The following is a 27,581-nucleotide window of genomic DNA, read 5'->3' as shown; positions in this document are numbered from 1 at the left end:
TGGAGAATGACAAATCAAAAATGTCCAACTTTTTCAATGGGAAAACCAGAGCAACAGAATAACAACCACACTTAACTGCTGATATATTTTCATCTTTAGCTTTAGCTAAGTTAAAGCTAGTTAGATTGATCATGATAGAATGGATATAGTCATGATAGAATGGATATATTTTTGACACTTGCTAATTAGTAACTCAGTCTAAAATATGAATTCTTTTTCTTACCTTGTTTTAATGTGTTTATGTAATAAGTTAAAGGTAAGGACCTCTGTGCTCATGAATAGAAACAGCAATTCCTTGCATCTTGATAACACCTAAAAAGTTCTAAACCCAAAATGAAAGTATTATTAAATCCACTTTGAGCTCAAATAGGGCCCTCAAATAATACAGACCAGTGCTTCTTTTTTTATTATTACTATTAGAGTATAGTTGATTTACAGTGTTGTATCAACTTCTGCTATACAGCAAAGTGATCCAGTCATACATATGTATACATTCTTTTTCTTATTCTATCTTACATCATGTTCTATCCCAAGAGACTGGATATAGTTCCCTGTGCTGTCGAGTAGAACCTCATTGCTTATCCATTCTAAATATAATAGTTTTCATCTACTAACCGCAAATTCCCAGTCCATCCCACTCCCTCACACTCCCCATTGGCAACAAGTCTGTTCTCCATGTCTGGGGGTCTGTTTCTCTTTTATAAAAGGCTCATTTGTTCCATATTTTAGATTCCACATATAAGTGATATCATTGATATTTGTCTTTCTCTTTCTGACTTCTTTCATTGAGTGTGAGTCTCTAGTTGCATCCATGTTGCTGCAAATGCCATTATTTTGTTCTTGTTGTGGCTGAATAGTATTCCATTGTATATATGTATCACATCTTCTCAATCCATTCATCTGCCAATGGGCATTTTGTAGACCAGTGGTTCTCAAAATGCGGTCTGCCAGTTTCTGATGTCTTGAAGATAATTTCAGAGACCCAAAGGATCAAAAATTTTAAGATGTTATTTGCATTTTTTACTGTGTTAACATTTACACGGATGAAAATACAAATGCAATGTATTAAACTTAGCATGAATCAAGGCAGTGACCCCATACTGTACTAGTAGTCATTGTATTCTTGATTCATCAGGCCCTCAAAGCTTAAAACGGAAAAAAACAAACAAACAAACACTAGTTTCGCTTAAGAATGTCCTTGAAGAAGCTGTTCAAAATAATTGTATTTCAATCCTTGCTTTCATGTCTTTAATATTTTGTGTGATGAAATGAAAACTGAAAAGAATTGTGTATACCAGAGTAGGATGTTTGTTTCAAAGAAAAGCACTTGTGTGACTGAGTTCTGAGCTGAACCAGCTGATTTTTTTTAAAGTGGAATTTTGAAAAACAAAAGAATAATCAAGAAAATAAAGCAAAAATTTCAGTAAAAGTAAAAAAAAAGTGGAATTTTGTTTTATCTGAAAGAATAGCTGATAGACAAACTATAGTTAATCAGATTTGGTTATTTGTCAGTTTCCTCACAATAAATTACATGAATTTGTTGCTTAGGAAAACAACTGGCCATATTTTTTGCCAGTGAAGAACTTTGCCAGTGAAGAACTTGGAGCTTTCAAATGAAAATTAATAGAGTTTTGCAAGACTTCTATCAGTCACTGTGAGCTTGACAGTTTCCCAATACTTAAAAGACTTTTCTGATACGATTGGCTATGATATTAACAAATATGATTTTTATATTATATAATGAAATGCATTAACATTTGGAAGGTTTGCATTACACAGTGAATCATTATTTTCCAAATGACCAATGTCTGATGTTATAAAATTATGCATGAGTAAAAGATCCATCTAAGTAGTGATATAGGCAAGTGATCTTAATGTAACAGAATATGAAATGTTCATTGATACAGAATTCCTGTCCTGGCACAGTGGAAATGAATCCGACTAGGAACTGTGAGGTTGCAGGTTCGATCCCTGGCCTCGCTCAGTGGGTTAAGGATCCGGCGTTGCCGTGAGCTGTGGTATAGGTCGCAGATGCGGCTCGGATCTGGCATTGCTGTGGCTCTGGCATAGGTCAACAGCAACAGACAGCTCCAATTAGACCCCAGCCTGGGAACCTCCATATGCTGAGGGTGCGGCCCTATAAAGACAAAAAAGACAAACAAAAAAAGAAAAGAAAAGTTCATTGACACGATTTTAGAGTGCACATTGTAGTAAACTTTAAGAAACTATAACTTGCCAAGTTTTTGGCATAATATCAAAAAAGCATATCCACAATTATCTAGAAAGACTTATAAAACATTCCTCCCTTTGCAACTACATATCTCTGTGAAATTTCCCCCATATATTCAACCAAAACAATACAACAGATTGAAAGTCTGGGTCCTTCAACTAAGGCAGAAAATAAAGAGGTTTGAAAAAATGTGAAACTGTCCATCTTCTCAACATAGGTTTTTTAATTTTGTAAAATATTAGTCACTATTCAAAATAGTCCCTTTCAAAAAAAATGCTATTTCTGTTAACGTTTAATGGGTTTATCATGGTCTTCAATGATAAGTAAAAGTTTTTAAATCAGTTTTATTTTCAAATATTTGAAGAATTAGTGGGCATAACCACATAAAAGCTATTTGGGATATTCAATAATTTTAAGAATATAAAGACATACTGAGACAAAAAAGTTTGAGTGCAGGTCATTTAGCTGACCCTAGTAAGAACAAAACTGTAGGTACATAGAAACCAACATGTTTTATGACATTTAATCCCAAGAGAAATATAACTGGTTTTGTGGTTTATTGATTAAAATCTGCTTCACAGATTGCAGTCAAGGAATTTTTAAGGAGATCCAGCATTTTATCAGACAGAGTTTTTAGCTAAAAGCAGCAGAAACAAATTGAGGCAACAGGATTAATTTTCTATTGCTATGTAACAAATTACTCAAAATTTAGCAGTTTTAACCAACACGTAACTATCTTATCTCACAGTTTCCATGCAGTTTTAGAACCCATGAACCTTAGGTATTTGGGGAATTATTTGCTCATAATATTAGCTCTTCCAAAACGATGACTATCCAGTCATCTTGATCTGTCTTGATCTTACTTTCAATATTACTTTTATCCTATGTTTGAGTTGCTATCTCCTGCTCCAATTTTCTAACCATCATCTCTTCCATCATTCTAATAACATTCAGAATTGCTCTTCCTCTATCAAGAAGACAAATGTTCAGGCTCTCTTTTTTCATCTTTTTTTTTTTTTTCCTTAGGGCTGCATTCTTGGCATATGGAAGTCCCCAGATCTAGGGTTTAAATCAGAGCTACAGCCACTGGCCAACACCACGGCCACAGCAACGCCAGATCCAAACCACGTCTGTGACATACACCACAGCTCATGGCAACACTGGATCCTTAACCCACTGAGCAAGGCCATAGATCAAACCTGCGTCCTCATGGTTGCTAGTCAGATTTGTTTCTGCTGAGCCATGACGGAAACTGTCAAGAAGACAAATGTTCAGATGTTCGCATTATGCCTCAGTGGCTAAGAACTTGATATAGTATCCGTGAAGATGCATGTTTGATCCCTGGCCTTGCTCAGTGGGTTAAGGATCCAGCATTGCCACAAGCTATGGAGTAGGTTGCAGATAAGGCTCGGATCTGGTGTTGCTGTGGCTGTGACATAGGCTGGCAGCTGTAGCTCCAATTCAACCCCTAGCCCTGACACTTCCATATGCCACAGGTGCAGCTGTAAAAGAAAAAACAAAACAAACAAACAAAAAAGAAGACAAATGTTAATATTCTTCTGACTCCAGCTTCTGACCAGGGCACCTTACAAAATTCAGTTTTACCACTGCTTATACAAAGTAAAATTTTGGATATTTTTATCCCAAGTGTCTGGTTAGAGTCAATTCTTCCTTAATATGCAAATAACCTAAATTAGCTTCCTGTCCCTTGCTTTCTGGGAACTTTCCAAAGATGTCTGGCAGGCTTATATTTTCCTGATCACATCTCATTCTGAATTCCTACTCCCACTGTTCACTTGCTCATCACCTGTTGTGACTGCTCTTTCTATACCACTTCTGATTGGAAAACACAGCTCCCTTTACCACTAACATAAATGTATAGCAGACACACCTAAAGACCTAGGGTAACAGAGCAATTACAGCACAAAATAGAAATTTTTAAAAAATTTTACTTCATTGTACTTATTTTACTGCCTCATTATCCACAGCACAGATTTTTGTTTGCATTTCTTCTTTCTCAGAGAGCTCTGACTGTTGCAGTCAGGCCCTCTCTTTCCTCTCTAGAATATTCTCTTTGTGTGTGTGTGTGTGTGTGTGTGTGTGTGTGTGTGTGTGTGTATTTCCTGTCATGTAGAGGGGGTGAGATGTGATGGTTCTTATTACTAAATATGCCCCTATTTTCTTCAACAAAAAAGGAATGATCTATAACAAGATTTCTTTCTCTTATCTTTGATTTAAAATTCTCTATGTGCAGTATCATCACTTTACATACTTTACATTTTACTAGCATTATCTTTTTTCTTTGTGTGCTTTTACTAAAAAGAGGCTATATCTGTTAAAAATGCATCCAGGCACATCTGGACCAACATCAATTTCAGATACAATTTTTTTTTCTTTCTTTCTTTTTTTTTTTTTTTTTGGTGGGAGGAGTGGAGGAGATGATATAATTAGAAAAGGTAATTAAACTATGTAATTATTCACAGAGAAAAGGTATATGTATTTTTTTAACACTCAGAATTTTTTACATCTTTAAAGACTATTTTTGAAAATATCATCCTTGCAGTTCCCTTCATGGCTCAGTGGTTAACAATCCCGACTAGGATCAATGAGGATGCCGGTTCAATCCCTGGCCTTGCTTGGTGGGTTAAGGATCTGGCATTGCTGTGAGCTGTGGTGTAGGTCTCAGATGCGGCTCAGATCCTGCATTGCTGTGGCTCTGGCATAGGCCAGTGTCTGTAGCTTCAATTCAATCCCTAGCCTGGTAACTTCCATATGCCATGGATGCGGCCCTAAAAAGGAAAACAAAAAAATCATTCTGAATTCGTGCTAAAAAAAGGTTAAGCTAAGTATATGCTACCTATGTGTGTACATATAAAATGTATGGACATAACTGTATATATGTAAACATGTGCTAAAATGCTCTTCTCCACTTCTCTTTTTTGTCCTTTAGTATAACCATGAATTTATATTTTACAGAAATCTAAAAATATTTTCTCCATATAGTGATGAGGAATTTCTATAAATTTTAGATAATTTTACCTAAATATTATGCAATTCATAGTTTCTATTTTTGGGTGTATTTTTACTCAGTTTCCTTTCCTTTTCTTCAGGGGAAAAAAGTTTATATTCTCCCTCTTCTTGTTTCTCCAGCTCAATCTTTGAATTGTTAGTTTTTTGGGTTTTTTTTTTTTTTCATATGCTGAGGTGTTTTTGGCAAACTGCATTGCAACCTGACAATGTGTCCTTTGATGTAGTCTGAGCTATGTTTCCCAAAAAAAAAGTATGAAATATAAAATCCTTCCTTCCCTTCCTGTGTGAACATTTGAAATAACAAGCAAACAGTATGCTTTTTCCTGCGGCACATTCCAGCGGCGGGTGGTGAGGAGATTGTGCTTTTTGCTGTCTGTCCTGCCTTTCATTCCCCAGGAGGTACCCCAGCTGCTCAGGGAGCGCTTGATTCCTGAGAGAATTTACTGGTGTTCCCTGGAGCGTGTATCTGAGTCCTGAGGAAACTTCCTCCTCCTCTGCAGAGTCCCCACAGACAAATCACTTCAGCCACTACACTCAGTGACAGGGAAAGATGACAAATGTGGAAGCAGTGTGGGTTCTTAACATGCTGCGTCTGAGTGCTAAGCATGGCCCTTGCCTCTGGATATATTTTTGTACATCCATTTTAATGCACAGCAAGGATTCACAAAAAGGATTCACACAGGTTTGGACACAAACTTCAGGATTTCTATGGAACAGGAAAGCAAAGTTTATATAAGTTTTGAAGCATTTCCCTTGGCACCTTTATTTCACACTGGGTAACCCAAATGACAAAATGTAGTAACAAAAACAAAAAAATTATTTTTCTTTAAAATATTGTTATCCTTAATCAACTCCCTTGACCTTGAAATATTATTGCACTAGTAAGTTTACCTAGCACCATAAATTGATGAATATTCACATGCCAACAACCTGCATCATGGACCTGGCATGGTATTTTTAAATGTTTTTAAAGTGATATAAAGGCCCACATTCAGTAAATGAAATGCCCTGATTCACTCATTGATGTGAAGCAGACATGGACAGCACTCATGAATCCAAGACAACACAGTCAGGGAACTATTTCCCTGTGAACAACTCAAGTCTCTTCACCCTTTCGGCTCTAGATCTGCTCATACATTCAATTCATGGTAAAGAAATATGGAATTAAGCTTACCATTATAACCCTAGATAGCTCCTCAAACTCTTAATAGTATATCTGAATTGAACTTTTCTGCTAAACCACCAGGCCTATATACCAATATCATTATACTTGGAGTCACTTCCTTTAAAAGAAAGATAAAATCCTCCAAATATGCAAATTAGGCCAAGCAGAGGATAGCAGAGGAAAAGACTCTTGTCTTTTCCACATTTGGGGGTAATGGTTAATGGAGTAACTGTGAAATTAATGAGGCCAGGTTCAAAACCTAGCTCTTCCCATTTGTGTGGCCCCATTCACAAGTTCATGTCTATAGGTCCTCTTATCTGTAAAAGGAGTAGAAGAGGCTTATAGACATAGATGAAGACCAACCAAATGAGAACAAGCCAAAGCTATTTATTCTGAGCTTGCTACACCAAGGGAGTCAGCCCCTGTCACTTGTGTTTTGACAGAGACTCAGAAGCAGGCACAAGAGCAGAAAGCTTTGGTGTGTGAAAAGAGAAGGCTTCAGGTGTGCCCTGATTGGGGGTAGTTGGCATGGGAAAGCTGTAGGCCATCTAACTAGAAGTGGAGCATCCTGTATGATTGGTTACTGGTATATATTTGGCTTTCCCTGGCTGGTACTAAGTTGGAAGAGGGGACAGCCATTAAGGGAGCTGTCAGTTGTTAATCAGGTCCCAGCTGTTTGGGGCCAGCTGTTACAGAAGCTATTGTTTAGCTTTCTGGATTGCCCCTAGAGATAGCAATTTGACTTCCTGAAAATCTGATTTCTAACTGGCTGGCTTCCTAGGTTGTTTATTGCAGATAATGTGTTTTGTCCTGGGCAGGTTGCGGTAGGTAGGGAGTCAAAGTTCTATTTTTAAATGTGCTCTGGCCATTGCCTGTTGTTATACTCAGTTTCACAGTTGCATCTATGAATAGCATTCATCACAGTGCCATTATGTAGTGGGTGCTCAGTAAATAGAAGTTCAGTGTCTGCAAGTGTTTGCTACCACCTCTATCGGGTGCATTTTTCTTGATGTCAGTGCTGGAGTTTGCATCCGAGCCGGTTGAATGTGGGGGAAGCCAGATGGTGCTAGTATAACTAGGTTCTTCTCTGTGGAATTATGTCAGAGTTGGAATAATGTGTCACTTGTAAGGGAAGCAGCTGTGAATAACTTAGGAGCGTCCAAAATGACACATCCTATTTATTTCATTTCTAGGAACTTTCCAAGCCCCAAAGAAACTCCAGGATCCCAATAGTCTCTAATTTCATCCTGAGTTTAGGATTTGCTGTGGGGATACCAATGGGCTTAAAGCTACTTGCAGTTGTTAACAGTTCTGTCATTAAAAACTCTCACATGATGAGAGACAAAGCATCTTATCCTGAACAGGTGGGTGTCTTGTTTGTCCTTGTATCCCCAGCACCTAGCACAAAAGATGTTACCTGGAACACATTTTCCCTGAATCAGCAGTTGAATAAATGATTGAATGAATTTCCCAACTGAGATGGGGTCACTATTTGTAAAGGCAGTAGGTATTACCTTTTCTGCTATTTGCTATCTCATTTAGATTTTCTTTTATGTTCTTTTCTTCACCAGAGCTCCTGAAGTTTGATTAAGCTAAAAATAATCAAGTGGTTGATCACATAATTTATAATGATAGACAAAATCAAGAATGACTACTTTGGTCACTTTCTGCCCCCCAAATGCTGAATTCTGGAAGGACAGTGCCAATGAACATATTAGGTGGAATTTTAAAGCCCTGTTCAATGAACAGGAAAGAAAGATGACTTAAAGTAGATTCTTAGGGAGTTCTTGTTGTGGCTCAGTGGGTTACAAACCAGACTAGTATCCATGAGGACGCAGGTTTGATCCCTGACCTCATTCAATGGGTTTAGGATCTGGCACTACCGTGAGCTATGGCATAGGTTGCAGACATGTCTTGGATCCCGCGTTTCTGTGGCTGTGGCATAGGCCTGTGGCTACAGTTCTAATTCTACCCCTATCCTGGCAACTTCTATATGCCACAGGTGTGTCCCTTAAAAAAAATTTTTTTTTTTAAAAAAGAGTAGCTTCTTAGAAGTATCCATGTGACATGGTAACTGATTTGAACTTTAAATGCCAAACTTATTCAAATTTCACAGAAATATGTTCCAAGCCACTTGGTTCACACAGCCTCTTGGGGATTGTATGCCTCAATGTGCCAGACAGAACGTCTTGCCCTTTGTATGGTGGAGTCCCCAGAGCCCACCTGGCTCAGCATCCAGCTATTTTACTACCATGCACTCATCTTCCACACATCTATTTATCCATCAATTTGTTCATATATTCATCACTTAAGTAACATTGAGCACATAGAGTTTACTGTGCATTGGGGATAAACAGTGAATCCACTGTCCCTACTCTCAAAGAACTCAAGGGCATGATGTGAAATCAATGATGAGCACAAATGCTGCTAGAAACAAGATCTGACAGAAGTTATTCATTCAGTTACAATATCTGGAGCACAAAAAATGGTGACTAAGCTCTATGCCCTTGAAGAATTCCAGCTCCTCTGCAGTAGAAAACTCACATATGCAAATATGCAAGAACATGGTTGGTAAGAGAGAAAGCAAAATACCCTTGCAGTATCTCTACCACCCATCCCTTCCAATCCAGCTTCATTGACCCAACTGTAAAATGTGCCAGGTTTTGTACAACCTTTTTTTAAGTTAAATCCTCCCAATAAAACTGTTCTATTTTGCGAATGAAGAAGCAGCATCTGGGAAATCTAAGTCACTTGCTTAAAGTCATGGCTAGTAAATAGTAGAGCTAGGAGTTCCCTGGTAGCTCAGTGGGTTAAGGATCTGGTGTTGTCACTGCAGTGGCACGGGTTGCTGCTGTTGTACAAGTTTGATCGCTGGCCCAGGAACTTCCACATGCCACAGGCATGGAAAAGAAAAAAAGAAAAAAAAAAGAGGAAGGAAGGGAGGAAAAGAAAGAAAAGGCAGAGCTAAAATTCAAACCCATATCTCCCCCATTTAGATGTTGGTACTCCTCTAATTACATTAATATTTACCATGTATAACCAGTGGACAACCTCATCCAGATTTATGGAGTCAGAATGGGATGAGAGGTGGCAGAGAAGACTGCAAATCTGCAGATAGCTCTGATTCACACTATAATGTGAGAACCACTACTGCCTGGCCCCTCTTTGAGCTCCTCCCTACCTCTAGCCTGTACTATTGAAATAGATTCCATTATCCTGTATTTCCCCTCCATTCTCAATCCCTCCTGTTGATTATTAGTCCACTTTCCAAAACCTTCTGTCCCTGTAAAAGCCTCTCTTTATCTGGGCATTGATGTTTCTTCAATCTGCTGTCATCTATGCCTTTAGCCAAGGACTTCTTGACTTCTTTTTAGGAATTATCTCCTACAAGCCATACTAACACACACTTAGCATACACATAGGACTTGCTCTCATAGCCTTTTGCTTTACTATCAAAACTACCTTAAATACCTTCTGAATTTCTGCATCTTCCATCATATTCCTTATTCAGAAACCAGATTCGCAGTACACAAATGATTTACTCTTCAGTCGCTGTGTATTTCCAAATGGATAGCATATTTACATGTATTCAGATGTTTTCTATCAATGTGTTGGCACAGGTTATGGTCCGGTACTTCCATTAGGAAATAAGGATTTCTGATTTACCATATCGTACCAATTTATGTATAATTAACTCACCTTCGTATTGACCTTTTTCAAAAACATAATCTCCCACATGATTCAAGAGTAATTAGTTAGTATCATTATATGGTTTATAGCAATGACTAAGCTCCTGGAATCTCACTATATGAAGTAACTAACTCTGTGCCTTTTCTTTGGACATAGATAGTTAATAAACACTGTGTCTAATCATGGACAGTAACAAATTCTGATAACACAGGTATCTGTAAAAGAACTATGTATTTTATATGGAAGCCAGTATAACCTTTAGGTGTAAACAATAATTTGTGCTGTGATTTTGTAGCAAGTTTTCAGTGTTAGTGTATGAATCAGTTGTCTTTTTCTTAGACTGAATTCATTTTGTTAAATCCATCTCTTTATAATCAGACTGTGTTGTGAAAGATCTTCATATTCTAGCTATTTTGTTTCCACAGAAGTTGGAAAAAATGATGGTTGGATAAAAGGTTGAAATATAGTTGTATGAACTGGAAAAAAGAAATCTACAACCTATTTCTAAACTCTGCTTGAATGAATATAAGTTTTTTAACTCATATAAGCAGCAGAGGACTGTATTTTGTCAGAAGAAATTAAGACACTTTGATATACAACCCTTTCATGCCAGGGTAAATGCAATATGTTTATTAATCACTGGTATGCTATTCTACACTCTGTGTAGATTTCCACTATATTTTTTAAAATCCATTAAAAGTCATATTTATTTCAGCTTTTAGTGTTGGGAAGCTGGAACACAGGAGAAAAATACTTTTAAAAAGTTTTAGTCATTGCGGAACTCCCAGGCCAGGGATTGAACCTGCGTTGCAGCAGCAACCCAAGCCACTGCAGTGACAATGCCAGGTCCTTAACCCACTGGGTCACAGAGGAACTTCAGAGCCATATTACTTTTAAAATGTCCTTCTCAAAACTATTTAGAAAGAAGCTTAAGAATTTATTGTAGGGATAACAAAAAGGTGATAGTAAATGCAAAAGTAGATGAATACAGGCCTATGAACTACCTTCAGTCTTCAGCATGAATTATTTGATTACTGGATATGTAAATGCTTTTGATAATTTCTTCATAAAATGGAGCAATAAAGATATACCATGTGATATAAAAAAGTTTTAGTTATTTATACAAAAAGATGTGTCTCCATTCCACTTCTTTCAATACATGTGTTTTATGAGTCACCCCTGTGGGCTCTGCTTGTAGTAAATACGAAGAAAGTCTTTCTACCACGTTTACCTTAGTGCAAGCTTGAGGCCTGTGAAGCTCAGACTTTGGCTCTGGCTGAACTGAGGCCATGCTCTACCATAGCCTAACTATGTTATCTGCATTGCGCTCTTATTAGAAATAAGAATTCTCAAGTAAGCAGGTTACTTTATGTATTGTTTTAAGGAAATAACCAGTCATAGGGACAACATAGGCTAACCTTAAAGGCATAAGCTACACCATAAAAAAAGGACAAAATAATTCCATTTGCAGCAGCCTGAATGCACCTAGAGATTACCATACTGAGTGAAGTAAGTCAGACAAAGACAAAGATCATATGATATCACTTATATGTGGAGTCTAATTTGAAAATCATACAAGTGAACTTATTTACAAAACAGAAACAGACCCACAAGTTTCAGAAACAAACCTATGGATACTAGAGGTGAAACATGGGGGAGGAGGGATAAATTAGGAGTTTGGAATTAACATATATATACTACAATCTAAACAATAGATAACCAAGAAGACTTACTGTAAAGCCACGGAACTCAACTCAATAGTCTGTAATAACCTATATGGGAAAAGAATCTGAAAAAGAATGGATATATGTATATGTAAAACTGAATCACTTTGCTGTACCCCTGAAACTAACACAACATTGTAAATCAACTGTACTCCAATAAAACTTTAAAAAATAAAGATGTAAGTTACAGCAGAAAATATGACCTGGGATCAGAGCACATTCAATCAAATCCCCTACACCAGCATTGCTATTACCACCTATATCTGAAATCACTTGGAGTGCTCATTAAAATGCATCAGCCTGGGTCCTACCTCAGGCTTTCTAAATTAAAGTCTCAGAAAATGAAGTCTGGAGAAGAGCAATTTTAGCAAGCTTTCTAATGATTTAGATGCACACTGAACTACCTCCTGACTTCTTATTCATTGATTAAGTGAATCCATCCTTCAGTCATGACTCATTTATTCACTGACTCAATAAAATTTATTGAGCCACTTTTCATTACAAAGTGCTAGCTGACATCTGAGGAAAAACACAGTATAAAATACAGTATCTGCATCAAGTGTTTTACTGTATAATTTGGATGACAGGATGTGTCTGTCCTCCATATTTATTAATAAATCCAGGTATTTAGATTCAAGGTCAAAGTAGCACTTGTCATATAACATATGAAAACCAGAACAAGGAGTTTCCATTGTGGCACAGCAGAAATGAATCCGACTGGAACCATGAGGTAGCGAGTTTGATCCCTGGCCTTGCTCAGTGGGTTAAGGATCTGGTATTGCCATGAGCTCTGGTGTAGGTCACAGACAAAGCTCGGATCTGGCATTGCTGTGGCTGTGGGGTAGGCCAGCAACTGTAGCTCTGATTAGACCCTTAGCCTGGGAACCTTCATATGCCACAGGTGCTGCCCTAAACAGACAAAAAAAAGAAACGAAAAAAGAAAAAAGAAAAAACCAGAATGAGAGAGACATCATTCTGTTCTGGTCAGATGACACTTGGAATTATAATCTCTTTTGTTTATTATTCTATTTGATTATTAAAACTGTTCCATGAAATAAATAGAAAATTCTTCAACAAAAAAGAAAATGAAGTTTCAGAGCTGGCAGGATTGGAGATTTACGTGACCAATTAGCTGCAAAGAAGATTCCATCCCTAGATTTTCTAGTTCTAGATCAGTGTTCTTCTCATGTTCCTGCGTTGTCCCTCACATTCATTTTTGTTACTTAAGCTGAGACAGTTTAAAAATAGAAGAGTTTATCAGTACTGAATACTTCAGTTGACATGCAGATGAGGGAAAGAATTCTAAATCAAGTTAATAAAATTGCCTTTCTGTCACTATGTATGTTATCAGCTACCCAGCCATCAAGCAAAGATTAAAAATGTGAGAGAAGTCCTCCAGGTAGTCAAGGCATTAAGAGAAAAAATAGTTATTGTGATGAATAATTTTATGTGCCAACTTGACTGGGTCACAGGAGTAAATTTGTGGGGGAGCCCCCAGCATCCTTGAAGAGCTCAGTAATCACTTTTCTTTGTAGGCCAGAACTTACAGTGCGGACTGCTATCATAAATCAGGAAACCTGAATGCAATGAGAATCTAAGGGTAACTGAGGCCAAACAGTGACTCTTAATCACCAGAGTCAAGGTGGTCATGATTAAAAAGACATAAAGGACAGCAGAGTCAAAGCAGCATCCTCTGACTTGTGGAGACCTATGGCATTGACTAGTTCATCACTGACTAATTTATTCTTAGAAATAAAATATATGGGAAGCCTACTAAATTTTTACATTATTTGTATAAGCAGAAGAATTCTAAGTCAACTCAATAAAAATCTAACTTGAATCATAAAAACAGGAGTTCTTGTTATGGTGCAGAGGAAATGAATCTGACTAGTATCCGTGAAGATATAGGTTCAATCCCTGGCCTCACTCCATGGGTTGGGGATCTGGTCTTGCCGTGAGCTGTGGTGCAGATCACAGACGCAGCTCACATCCCACATTTCTGTGGCTATGGTATAGGCTGGCTGTTGTAGCTCCAGTTCGACCCTTGGCCTAGGAACTTCCATGTGCCATGGGTGTGGCCTTAAAAAAAAAAAAAAAAAAAAAAAGTCTTGGCCCTCTACTCGTTTCCCAGACTGAAGTCAGTTTATAGGTTGGGATGCCCTTGAGTGAAGGGAAGGGTGAATCCCCTTGAGAAAGGACCTCTCTATACTGCTAAGAATTTATACTGTTAATCTTTTTTCTAGCCATCCCTAAGGGACCTATGGTCTCTACCAGGGTAACTGTGCATTGGGGAAAATGAAATAATGAGAGCTTTGGGGGACTACTGGACACTGGCTCTGAACTGCTACTAATCCCAGGAAAACTGGAATGTCCCTCTGGTCCACCATTCAAAATGGGAGCTTATTGAGGACAAATGATCAGTGGAGTTTTAGGGTAGGGTCATCTCACAGTGGGCTTGGTAGGTCCCAAACACATCCTTTCATTATTTCTCCAGTTCAGCAATGCCTGATTGTAATAGACACATTCAGCAGCTGGCAGAATTTCCACACTGGTTCCCTGTCCTGTGGGTTGAGGGCTCTTGTGGAGAGAAAGGTCACATGGAAGCCACCAGAACTGCCTCTATGTTGAAAAATAGTAAACTAGAGGAAATATATCATTCTTGAGGGATTACAGAGATTAATAGCACCTTCAAGGACTTGAAAGATGCAGGGCAGTGATTCCTACCAATCTCCATTCAACTAGCCTTTTTGGCCTTTACAGAAAATAGAAGGATTTTGAAAAATGGCAGTGGATTATTGTAAACTTAATCCTGTGGTGATTCCAATTGCAGCTGCTACACCAGATATGGTTGCATTGCTTGAGAAAGTTTATACACCCTCTGGTGCTTGGTATGCAGCTGTTAAGCTGGCAAATGCTTTTTTCTCCATCCCTATTCATAAGACCACCAAAAGCAGTTTGCTTCTACCTGGCAAGGCCAGCAATATATCTTCACTGTCCTACCACAAAGAAATATCCACTCTCCAGCCCTATGTCATCATTTAGCTCGGAGGAATCTTAGTCATCTTTCCCTATTGTGAGATATATTTGTCTATTACATTGATGACATTATGGTGATTGGACCTAGTGAGCCAGAAGTAGCAACAATTCTAGACTTATTGGTAGACATTTGGATATCAGAGGGTGGGAAATAAATCCAACAAAAATTCAAGGGCCTTCTATCTCAGTGAAAGTTTAGGGGTCCTTCAATGAGGGGCACATTGAAATAGCCTAAGATGAAGGATAAGTTGTTGCATCTGGCCTCTCCTACAGCCAAAAATGAGACACCACACCTTATGAAGGGAAGTGGATTTTGGAGGCAGCATATTCCTGATTTGAGGGTATTATTCTGGGCCATTTAGTGAGTAATCCCAAAAGCTACCCATTTTGAATGGGGCTTAGAACAAGACTTTGCAGCAGGTCCAGACAGCCATGAGAGTTGCTCTGCCAATGAGCCATTGATACAGCAAATCTATGGTGCTTAAAAGCGTCAGATACTTGTCAGTGGCTGTTTGGAGCCTTCATTAGGCTTCTATTGGAGAGTCATGGCACAAGCTCTTAGGACTTTAGAGCAAAGCCCTGCCATGCTCCATGGATAACTGCTCTCCTTTTGAGAAAGAGTATTAGGCCATCATGAACTGGGTGTTATCTGCTCCACCAAGCCATAAAGTTAGGCATGCACAGAAGCCCTCCATCATCAAATGGAAGCATATATATATATATATATATATATATATATATATATATATGGCCTGATCAGGTCTTGAAGGCACAAGTAAGTTACATGAAGAAGTGGTCCAAATGCCCATAGTCCCCACTTTTGCTGCACAACCTTTTCTCCCCCAACCTGTCCCTATGGTCTCATGGGGAATTGTACTAAAACAAGGTATGCCTGTACATTGAACTGCCCCCAGCATGGAAGGGGCCGTATTTAGTTCATACTGGAAGGGACACTTTGGACATGGATTTGTTTATCTGACATGCAATACTTCTGCCAAAACTATCGTGAGTCAACTTATAGAATGCCTTATCTACCATCATGGAATTACACACTGCATTGCTTCTGGTTAAGGAACTCATTTCATAGTAAATGAAGTGTGGCAATTGGCTAAGGCTCATGTTCTCCTCCTGTATTGATAGAATGGGTAGAACAGCCTTTTGAAGACTCATTTACAGTACCAGAAAGGTGAAAACAAGGCTGGGGGCTGCATATGCTGTGAATCAGCATCCAACATGTGATGTTGTTTCTCCCATAGCCAGGATTCAGTTCCAGGAATCAAAGGGTGGAAATAAATGTTACCACTCACTATTATCCTTAGTGGCCCACCAGCAAAATTTTTATTCCCTGTCCTCTTGCCTTTTTGCTCCACTGGCTTAGAGATCTTTGTTCCAGAGGGAAGAACCAAGACATAGCAATGATTCCATTGAACGGGAAGTTAAGACTACTGCCCAGCCACTTTGAGCTCCTCAAGCCTCTGAATCATCAGGCAATGACTCAGAGCTGACAAGGGTGACTGCTCCTGACTACCAAGGAGAAATTGGACTTTTATTCCAGATTGAAAGTAAGGAAATCTATGTCTGAAATATAGGAGATTCCTTGTGGCATCTCTCAGTATTATCATGTCCTGTGATTAAGGTCAATGCAAAACTAAAACAGCCCAATTCAGGGAGGACTCGTGATAGTCCAGACCCCTCAGGAATGAAGGTTTGGGTCATTCCACCTGGTAAAGAACCAGGACCAGCTGAAGTGCTTGCTGAGGGCAAAGGGAATACAGAATAAGTCATGGAAGAAGGTCATTATAAATACCATCTATGACCATGGCACCAGTTATGGAGATGAGGACTGTAATTGTCATGAGGATTTTTTTCTTATTTTGTTATAAATATATTTGTGTGTGTGTATATAAAAATACATTTGTTTTTTTGACTACTTAATCCCTTTACTATATAACACAAGATGTATTGATTTTATATCATAGCATTTAAGTATTATTAACTTTACATCACAGTATTTAGTTACAGGATATCAAGGACAAGAGTAAGTATTACCCAAAGACCCTTTTTCTGGAAAGGATTAGTGTATTTTCAGTTGTGTGTAGGACATTTATAACATGTTGGGCAGAAGTAGAACATTGTTATTGTCTTTAGGTTTAAGGAGATGCATAAGGGCACCAATTGACAAGGGGTGGATTTATGATGGTCATTTTGTATATCAACTTGGCTGGGCCACAGAGTCCAAATATTTGGTCAAACATTATTCTGGATATTTCTGTGAAGGTGTTAATTTGGATGAGATTAACATTTAAACCAGTGGGTTCTGAGTAGAGCAGATTATCCTGCCTAATATGAGTAGGCCTTATCCAATTAGTTGAAGGCCCTAATGGAACAAAGACAGACCTCCCCAAGAAAGAATGCTGCCAGGAGATCACATTGGATTCAAGCTGAAACTCTTCTTGAAACTCTGCATTTCAGACTTTGGATTTACCAAATTTCCACAATCTTGTGGACCACTTCCTTAAAAATCTGTGTGTGTGTGTGTGTGTGTGTGTGTGTGCGCGCGCGCACGCATGCAAGCGCATTCATCAGGTTTGCTTCTGTTTCTCTGGAGAACCTCACACTGACACAACAATAAACTATGTCATGTTACCCCCAAAGGAAATCAGTCTTTAATTCTAAGTAGAGCATGAAAAGGTGTGTTGGTTTACTACTCATTCAGCTAGGTTCCTTTTGTGATTGTGTTAACAGATCAACTATTCTTTTATTTACAACCAGACTCAATTTACATGTCACCAAGAGGAAATAAGAAACATCGAGATTTACATTTGATTGTGATTCTCTTGATATTATTTTAGAATCACTTCATGCTGACTGGTATTTGACTTACCTGAAAATAATGATAACAATATCATGCATTTTAATAATACCTTATGGAGTTCCCGTCGTGGCGCAGTGGTTAACGAATCTGACTAGGAACCATGAGGTTGCGGGTTCAGTCCCTGCGTTTGCTCAGTGGGTTAAACGATCCGGCGTTGCCGCGAGCTGTGGTGTAGGTTGCAGACGCGACTCGGATCCAGTGTTGCTGTGGCTCTGGCGTAGGCCGGTGGCTACAGCTCCTATTCGACCCCTAGCCTGGGAACCTCCATATGCCGCGGGAGCGGCCCAAAGAAATAGCAAAAAGACAAATAATAATAATAATAATAATAATAATAATACCTTACCATAAGAATGTGTGCATATTAATTTCCACACTTAACTATGTCACACACATTCGGCACTATCTTTCTCCTTTTTCTTTTCTTTTGATTAAAGCATAATTGATTTACAATATTGTGCCAATTTCTGGTATACAGCAAAGTGACCCAGTCATACATATATACACATTCCCTTTCTTATATTATCTTCCATCCTGTTCCATCACAAGATATTGGATATAGTTCCCTGTGCTATACAGTAGGACCTCATTGCTTATCTATTCTAAATGTAATAGTTTGCATCTACCAACCCCAAACTCCCTGTCTCCTTTTCATTTCTATCAGATTTGTAGAATTTTTTGAAGACAACTAAGGAGCTCAGCAGAAACAAACTAGAAAGAATGTGTTGAGGTGATTGCTAATTTTGTTTTCTTAAGCCAGCCCAGACTTTCCTTCCCCAGCTGGGACAATTTCCAAATTGGTTTCTCTTGATTATGGAGCATTGCTAATTCAATCAGTGAGGCCTATGCCCCAACACCCCTGGGAGTTAATATTCTCCCATTAAGAACTTAGAAGTTCTCCCAGAAAAACTTTACATAACAAGCCCAACGTGAAAAGTATTATCTAAGTTCATTGCTGAATTTTGTAATTTGGGATATACTTAGGAAACTAAAGCAATAAGAGCTCAGTGATGAAAACTTTTTTTTCAGTAGGTACTCGACAAACAGATATGTGACTTATAAATGAATTTTTAAGGCTTGGATTAATGAGATCTCTGTAGTTGATCATAAAGACCTGTCCATATTTGCACAAATGTGTAAAAATCAAGAACCAATATCCCACTTTGAATGTTGGCTTTTTTTTTTAATTTTTTTTATTTCTTTTTTGTTGTTGTTGTTGTTGTTGCTATTTCTTGGGCCGCTCCTGCGGCATATGGAGGTTCCCAGGCTAGGGGTCTAATCGGAGCTGCAGCCACCGGCCTACGCCAGAGCCACAGCAACGCGGGATCCGAGCCGTGTCCGCAACCTACACCACAGGTCACGGCAACGCCGGATCGTTAACCCACTGAGCAAGGGCAGGGACCGAACCCGCAACCTCATGGTTCCCAGTCGGATTCGTTAACCACTGCGCCACGACAGGAACTCCCTGAATGTTGGCTTTTTAATAGGATAGGCAGCCTGTAGATTTTGAAACTGTTGTTCTCTGAAGGGGGAGGCAATTTTCCCTCAAGAGCACATTTAGCAAAGTCTGGAGACATTTTGGGTTGTCACTCGTGGCTTGGGGAAAGAAGGATGTTATACCTATCCTTTCAGGAGATGCCAGGGTACTGGTAAACCCCCTACATGGCAAGGACATCTCCCACAACAAAGATTTACCCATCCTAAAATGCTAATAGTGCCAAGACTGAGAAACTGTGCCAAGAATAGGATTCCTGAGAGGCAAAACACTTTCTTTTGGAGAAAAAAAAAAGTTTTTCTCTCAAGGATTACCAAGAAATATGGATTGTCTCCCTTAAATGTTTGAATCTTAACTTTTTTATTTTCCAGAAAAAACACTCAAAGAATAAAATTCCCATATGCTCAAACCTGCAAAAAAAAAAAAAAAAAGTCTAACTTGGCACAACAATTGACTCAAAATTTTAACACCTGTTCTCTGGAAATGAGAACAGCCTTATTTCTAGAGGAAAAAAAGGAGTCTGAAAACTGTCTAATCCCACTCATGACCATGGAAAAACTGGCAACCTTAAGGAGAAAGAAGTCTCCAGAAAAGAGAGGAAGAATCTAAGCTGTATAAGGCTTGTTCACTAAAGGGCATTACTTGGCACATGGAGACATTCATTAAAATTCAATTGGCCAGATACTCCCCAAAGCAATCTACAGATTTAATGTGATACCTATCAAATTACCCATGACATTTTTTACAGAACTAGAACAAATAATCCAAAAATTTATACAGAACGATAAAAGACCTGGAATTGCCAAAGCTATCCTGAGGAGAAAAAAGTAAGCAGAAGGCATAACTCTCCCAGACTTCAGACAATATTACAAAGCTATAGTAGTCAAGATGGTGTGGTACTAGTACAAAAACAGACATACAGACCAATGGAACAAAATAGAGAGCCCAGAAATAAGCAGACACCTACGGTCAATTAATCTTCAACACAAGAGGCAAGAATATAAAATGGGGAAAAGACAGTCTCTTTAGCAAGTGATGCTGGCAAAAGTGTACAGCTGCATATGAAGCAGTGAAACTAGAACACACTCTCACACCATGCACAAAAATAAACTCAAAAAATAAGACATGACACCCTAAAACTCCTAGAAAAGAACATACATAAAACATTCTCTGATATAAACCATACAAATGTTAGGTCAGTCTCCCAAAGCAATAGAAATAAAAACAAAAAATAAGCCAATGGGACCTAATCAAACTTACAAGCTTTTGCACAGCAATGGAAACTGTAAAAAAATAGAAAAGACAACCTATGGAATGGGAAAATATAGTAGCAAATGATGCAACTCACGAGGACTTAATCTCCAAAATATACAAACAACTCATACAACTCAAAAACAAAACAAATAACCCAATGGAAAAAGGGGCAGTAGTCACATGAAAATATGCTCACCATCACTAATTGTTAGAGAAATGCAAGTCAGAACTACAATGAGGTACCACCTCACACCAGTCAGAATAGCCATCACTAATAAGCCTACAAATAACAAATGCTAGAGAGGATGTGGCGAAATGAAAACACTTCTACACTGTTGGTGGGAATGCAAATTGGTACAACCACTGTGTAAAAAGTATGGAGGTACCTCGGAAAACTAAATATAGAACTTCCATATGACCCAGCAGTCCCACTCCTGGGCGTATATCTGAAGAAAACTATTATTCAAAAAGATGCATGCACCCCTATCTTTATTTACAATAGCCAAGACATGAAAACAATCTAAATGTCCATCAAGAGATGAATGTATTAAGAATATGTGGTACTATCCTCATATATACTAATCAGATTCTTAACCACTGAGCCATAACGGAACTCCAAAGCTAATAGTTTTTAATGAAGAACATCTGCAATTGATTTGATAACAGAAACGCTTAACTTTGAACCCCAACTCAGCAAAATGCTATCCCTCCCCAAGTAATTCTATTCTCATTAATAAACCTGTACTACAAAAAATCTTGCCCAATTACTATTATACTTTGAATGTCATCAATTAAAAATGTATGGAAATTTGTTTCTCTCTTTCTACATAAGTATCTATGTCATATCCTTGATTTTGCATCTTGGCCTATAAAGCCTAAAATATTTACCACCTGGTCCTTTACAGGAATGTTTGCCAGCCTCTAATTAAGAGCAACAGCTCTAGATGTTAAACCCTGTGTAAATTTAGGCAGGTTCTTAAACTCTCTCTGTTTTAGTTTCCTCATCTGTATCTACCTGAAAGAGTTATGGTTAGAAATAATAGAAATGATGTATATAGAACACAACCTGGCCATTAAGAACAACTCAATAAATACTGGATGGTTTTGGTTGGGAAGAAAAGGAAAAAAAAAAAAAGAATATGTTGTACATACATTCCATACAATGAATACTACTCAGCCATAAAAAAGAACAAAATAATGCCATTTGTAGCAAGATGGATGTGACTAGAGATTATCATGCTAAATGAAGTCAGAAAGAGAAAGACAAATGCCATATGATTTCACTTATATGTGGAATCTAATGAACCTTTCCACAGAAAAGAAAATCATGGACTTGGAGAACAGACTTGTGGTTGCCAAGAGGGAGGGGAAGGGAATGGAATGGACAGGGAGTTGGAGGTTGATAGATGCAAACTAGTACATTTAGAATGGATAGATAATAAGGTGCTACTATAGCACAGGGAAATATATCCAATCTCCTGGGATAGACAATGATGGAAAACAATCTAAAAAAGACTGTGTGTGTGTGTATACATACACATATGCACATATATTTTATATATATGAGACTGAGTCACTTTGCTATACAGCAGAAATTGGCACAACACTGTAAGTCAACTATACAAAAAATACATTGGCCAAAAGCAATTTAAAAATTAAAAAAAAAAAGTTAAAAAAATGGAAAACATTGGCTGCCTCTCACAGGTCCCGTCTTTTTTTTCATTAAAGCATCAGAGATCCTGCATTATGGCTCAAAGACTCTCAGAGTGATTTAGGCCTCTTATAAACCATATCATGAGCATGAGGGATAGAGAACCATCCTTTGCTTGCTGCACTCATAATCTGAGAACATCCTCCTCTTTCTAGAGTTGCTTATCCTCCATTAATGAGTGTAAAATTTTAATTTTTCAAACAATTTAATTACTTTAATGAACTACATTTAGGGTTAACCATGCCTGGACCTTGCAAAGCTATAACATATGAAATTGGATTCCCAGGGCCAAATTTTGTATGGGAGTCCTGGGGGCAGGTACCAAACCATATCTTGAGGGTGGAAATAAGAGTTTGAAGTAAGATCTCTGATGCAGCTTTGATCTGATGATGTGGAATTCTCTTTGACTCTTTGAGAACCACTCACCTTGATTAGAGTCCTGGCCACAGGTCCCCTAACACCTGCTCTTAACAATAGGATAATAAGTGCCAGGAGATGCTAGCTTATGCTTTGTTTTCCTCTCTGAGAATTCAGTGTACCTTTCTCTGGTTTTTGTTGTTTTTGAGAAGTACTTGGATCCCAGACAGGGCAAGCACATTCCATTTTTTGGGGACACATCAAGCCTTCCTTTGTCCCACAACAAGTAGGCTCATTAGAGATGTGTGACCTTATCTCTAAAATTTTTCATCACATTCCAAAATTGTCTGGGATCAAAAACTCTTATATGTATACACACATAACATATATCTATCTATATCTATATGTAATATAGATATATAGGAATTGGCAAGATCTACTATCAAGTAGAGTTACATTTGGAGAAAACACTTTATTTGATGATTGAATTATATATCATCTCCTCCTATTTCCAAAAGAGGGTATATAAAATGCATAAGACAGGGCAGCTAAAATAAGTGTCAAAAGGAAAAGCTAGAAACCATTAAGATGAAAAAATGTGAAACCAGTAACTATAATAATAGCTAATTCTTCTGAGTATATACTGTAGGTAACTTACATTACTAAGGGCTTTATGTGCATTCACTCACATAATTCTTACCACAGCACTATTGAGTGTACTTTAGCTATCTGCATTTTACTGATGAACAAACTGCAGCATTGAGAGATTAATAATTTGCCTGAGATCACAGTTAGTTAGTGGTTGAACCGGGATTTGATTTCAGTCTTGCTTAGAATCTGTGTGTTGACCTAGAATACTATACTGCCTTCCATACTTGGTAACACTGAGCTTCAAGGAAAGTAAAGCAAGAGTATTTGATACTTTTCCTTGGTGCTAAATTCTTGAGAAAATCATTGGCTAGATTGTAACATGGGTAACATTATGTAACATGACAAAAAATAGCTTTAGTTGTTCTTTTGTATCAGGTTCAAATGTGTTCTTCAAAATAATATTTCTCATATCAATATTTAAATAAAAGGAGTTTTAATATAACTAATATTTTTTAAGTTTTATTGATATATAGTTAATATAAAAGGCTGTGTGCACTCCAATGTTCATTGCAGCACTATATGCAATAGCCAAGACATTGAAACAACCTAACTGTCCCTTAACAGAGGAGTGGATAAAGAAGATGTGGTACTTATACACAATGGAATATTATTTAACCATTAAAAGGAAAGAAGTAATAGCATTTGCAGCAACATGGATGGACTTAGAAATTATTATGCTAAGTGAAGTTAGACAGTGAGACACCAACATCATATGCTATGACTTACATGTAGAATCTAAAAAAAGGACACAATGAACTTCTTTGCAGAACAGATACTGACTCATAGACTTTGAAAAATTTATGGTTTCCAAATGAGACAGGTTGAAGGGTACAGGGATATGCTGGGAGGTTGGGATTAAAATGCTATAAAATTGGGTTATGATGATCATTGTATAACTGTAAATGTAATAAAATTCATTGAGTAATTAAAAAAGAAAGAAAATAAATAAGAGTGTAGGCATTCCTCTTGTGGCTCAGTGGGTTAGCCCACTGACATTGTCTCTGTGGGGATACAGGTTCAATCCCCTGGCCTTTATCAGTGGGTTAAAGATCCAGCATTGCCACAAGCTGTGGCGTAGGTCACAAATGCAGCCCAGATCCAGCATTGCTGTGACTATGGCATAGGCCGGCAGCTGAAGCTCCAGTTCGACCCCAGGCCCAGGAACTTCCATATGCTGCGGGTGAGGCCCTAAAAAGTGTTTATATGTATAACTGACTCACTTTGCTGTACAGCAGATAACACAGAATTGTGAATCAACCATACTGCAATAAAAGATAAAATTATGATTTGAATGCGTGTTGTGTCACTGTGCATAGGGAGAGCAAGGAAATGTAAAAAAAAAAAAAAATTACAAGGCTATGGTAATTTCTGCTGTACAACAAAGTGACTCAGTCATACATATACACATATCCATTCTCTCTCAGATTCTTTTTCCCACATAGATTATCACAGAATACTGGGTAGAATTCTCTGTGCTATACAGCGGGTCCCAATTGGCCAATTGTTCCATATGCCTCAGTGTACATATGCCAATCCCAAACCCCCAGTATCCCTCCTACCCCCCCCCCACATGTCCCCTTTGGTAACCACAAGTTTTTCAAAGTCTGTGAGTCTGTTTCAGTTTCTGCAAATAAGTTCATTTGTATTTTTTTTATGCAATGGGATATCACTCGGCCATGAAAAAGAATGAAATAATGCCGTTTGCAGCAACATGGATGGACCTAGAAACTATCATACTAAGTGAAATTAGTCATTAGTGAAAGACAAACATCATATGCTATCACCTATATGTGGAATCTAAAAAAATAATACTATTTGAAACCCATAGTATTTTCTTAAGTGAATAGCATTGATAATTGGTTGTGATTTTTGCTGTTGATCCCGGTTTTATTTCATTTGTAACTGTCCTTAATTAACTTGTTTAATTAACTTTAATTTACTTATCTGTGTATCACAGGCCACCTCTGCTATAGTGGCAACAAGGTTCTGTTTGCCTTACTCAACTGTTTATCTTCAGAACTTAGCATAGAGTCTGGCAGGGCAGGTGCACAGAATTATTTGCTTTTGTAAACCCATGAATGAATGAATCCTCCAAAGGCAAGGAGTTCTACCCAAGAATATAGACTAAAGATGCTCAAAGTTTAAGTTATGACCATAATTTTTAAATTATAAATTACAATTAATTTATACACTATGACTGTGAAAAGTCATTGTTCATTATGTAGTTGACTGCAGTTAAAGAGGCAGGGTATAGACATTTTTACCTTTTTTTTTTCCTTTTTCTTTATAAGCTCTGATGTCAGGGCCAGTCTCTGGAGTTGTTTTCTATAAGATTCACCCAAACCCCATCTAAGCAGATGGCCAAGGACTTGCTGCAGGCAGCAACATCAGGGTCAGAAAGGAATGTCTGTTCCCACACTGGGCTCTGCTTCCTTCAGAGCTCTCTGCCGTTGCTTCTAATCAACCATCTTGAGTCTGGTGTGGGGTGCTTTTTCTTGGAAGACATAGCATCTAAGCACTGTGCCTGGCTTCCCACTCCCAGGTTTCCTCCTGGAAATGATTTTCTCTAAATAAAAGTGCAACTGAAATACTAATTACATCATAGTTTTTTTTGTTTTTGTTTTGTTTTGTTTTGGTTTTTTTTTTTTGAATTTGAGAGCTGTTCTAAGCTTTAGTCTCACAGGTTTGGAGCCAATCCTAGGCTTGTCATTGATATTCTCATAACACTGAATTCCTTGTATTATTCCCCCATGTGGCATCCTACACCACATTTTAGACCTTTGTTTTTGTCCTTTCTTTGGCCTGAAACACCCTGACCCCAGCCCTTATCTCTTTTCAAATTTGACCACAGGTGTCACCATCTAGAGGGGCCTTTCTGAAATTTTCAGATCCTGCTGTGCTCCCTTCCTCTGTGCTTTCTTTGGTTTTTAAGCACAGTATATTTAATGGTCTCTTAGATGTCTGTCTGCTCCTAATGTTAGACTACAAGCAATTCCTTGAGAGCAGGAACCATGTCTTACTCATTTCTGGCCCACAGTTCCTGGCATAAAATCTGGCATGTAGAGAGAGCTCACTAAATATTGATTGAAATGAATCGTGTTACCAACAAGCCAAGATGCTGCCACTCCATCTGACCTTTTCCTGCATTCAAAAACTCCTAGAAATACCAGACACATTGTAAATGACTGCCTTTTAGAAACTTTTGAGAAGGTCATCTTTTGTAATTTCTCTTCCTTTTCAGGAACCTCTTTCTGGAGCTATAAAAGACCAAGTGGAGAATCATGTCCATGATTGCAGCTTTCTATGGTGGCAAGTCCATTCTCATTACTGGGGCCACAGGCTTCTTGGGCAAAGTGTTGATGGAGAAGCTATTTCGCACCAGCCCGGACCTGAAAGTCATTTACATCCTTGTGAGGCCCAAGGCTGGCCAGACTCTGCAGCAAAGGGTTTTCCAGATCCTAAATAGTAAGGTATGCCTTATGGGAAGAGACTTAGGGCATGGTGACTCACTACAACTTTCCTTACAGCCCAAACCACACGTGGAGGGCGGGATATCTGAGCAGGTAGAGGAGAGGAGACAAAACAAGACTGTAACCAACTCTTCATCGAAATCTGTGGTATTGTCCCATAAGAGGGGAATGAGTGTTGAGGGCAGGTGAGCAGATAATCTACATCCTGCAAATTACCCAGTAAGAATCAAAATGCTAAAGCTCCCAGAGTAGGCCCTCCAGGCTTGAAATCTATCACAATTTCATGCAGAATCTTCCCTGATTTTCTTCTAAATTTGAGGTAGTTTTCCTCAAAATTGTGAACAGTCTATTACATATGAAATCATATTATATTATAAACCAATATGAATAAGTAGCCATATATTAACACTTTTAGTTGTCTAAACTCCACAAGTTGTCTACTTTATCAGTGGTAATTTGATATCTACTATCCCATTATATTTCTGTTACTCCCTAAGTTCTTCAAAGGGAAAAACACTGAAAATGAAATATGTGTGAATGAACGTTTGAGTATCAAACCCTCTCATTCCCCCCCCAAAAAAATATGCAAATCCTCTTACATCTTAATTTATAAATGTGAAGGGGGTATTGGCATTGGTCTCAAGCATATCTGGGGTAAAATTCTGGCTTATCAATTTGTTACCACTTTATGCCTCTTAAGCTTCAGCGTGCAATGTTAAAAATAGAAATAACAATGACCTCCCAGGATTACATTTCAAATGCTTGTGTCTGGTTCAGAGGCCCCTCTGGAGTGTACAGGGTCACACAGGGTTTGCAAACAGAAGATTTAAATAAGAAACTGTTTTACAAAGTCTCCTTTCCAGTGTTTAGGCATACTAACTTCTAATGAGATGTGC

At 38.1% G+C, this 27,581-nt stretch overlaps 1 protein-coding gene across 4 annotated transcripts in view; it reads left to right on the top strand.

Annotated features, from left to right (window-relative positions):
• Nucleotides 1–27,581, top strand: part of FAR2 (fatty acyl-CoA reductase 2) — a 175,522-nt gene that overhangs the window by 95,890 nt on the left and 52,051 nt on the right. For 2 of the 4 annotated variants that reach the window (XM_047787306.1, XM_047787304.1), the window contains exon 2: nucleotides 26,457–26,685. The exons of 1 other annotated variant lie outside the window; for it this stretch is intronic. In XM_047787306.1, the coding sequence (XP_047643262.1) occupies nucleotides 26,497–26,685 (189 nt within the window). In that variant the 5' untranslated portion in view covers nucleotides 26,457–26,496. Of the gene's footprint in view, nucleotides 1–7,618; nucleotides 7,790–26,456; nucleotides 26,686–27,581 lie in introns of all 4 variants that reach the window. One more of the 4 variants, XM_047787305.1, reaches the window with a different exon arrangement.

The sequence above is a fragment of the Phacochoerus africanus genome, chromosome 7 (assembly GCF_016906955.1).
Source record: "Phacochoerus africanus isolate WHEZ1 chromosome 7, ROS_Pafr_v1, whole genome shotgun sequence".
Lineage (NCBI taxonomy): Eukaryota > Metazoa > Chordata > Mammalia > Artiodactyla > Suidae > Phacochoerus > Phacochoerus africanus.
The sequence above is the reverse complement of the archived record's forward strand: the minus strand, read 5'-3'. Positions and strand labels throughout refer to the sequence as shown.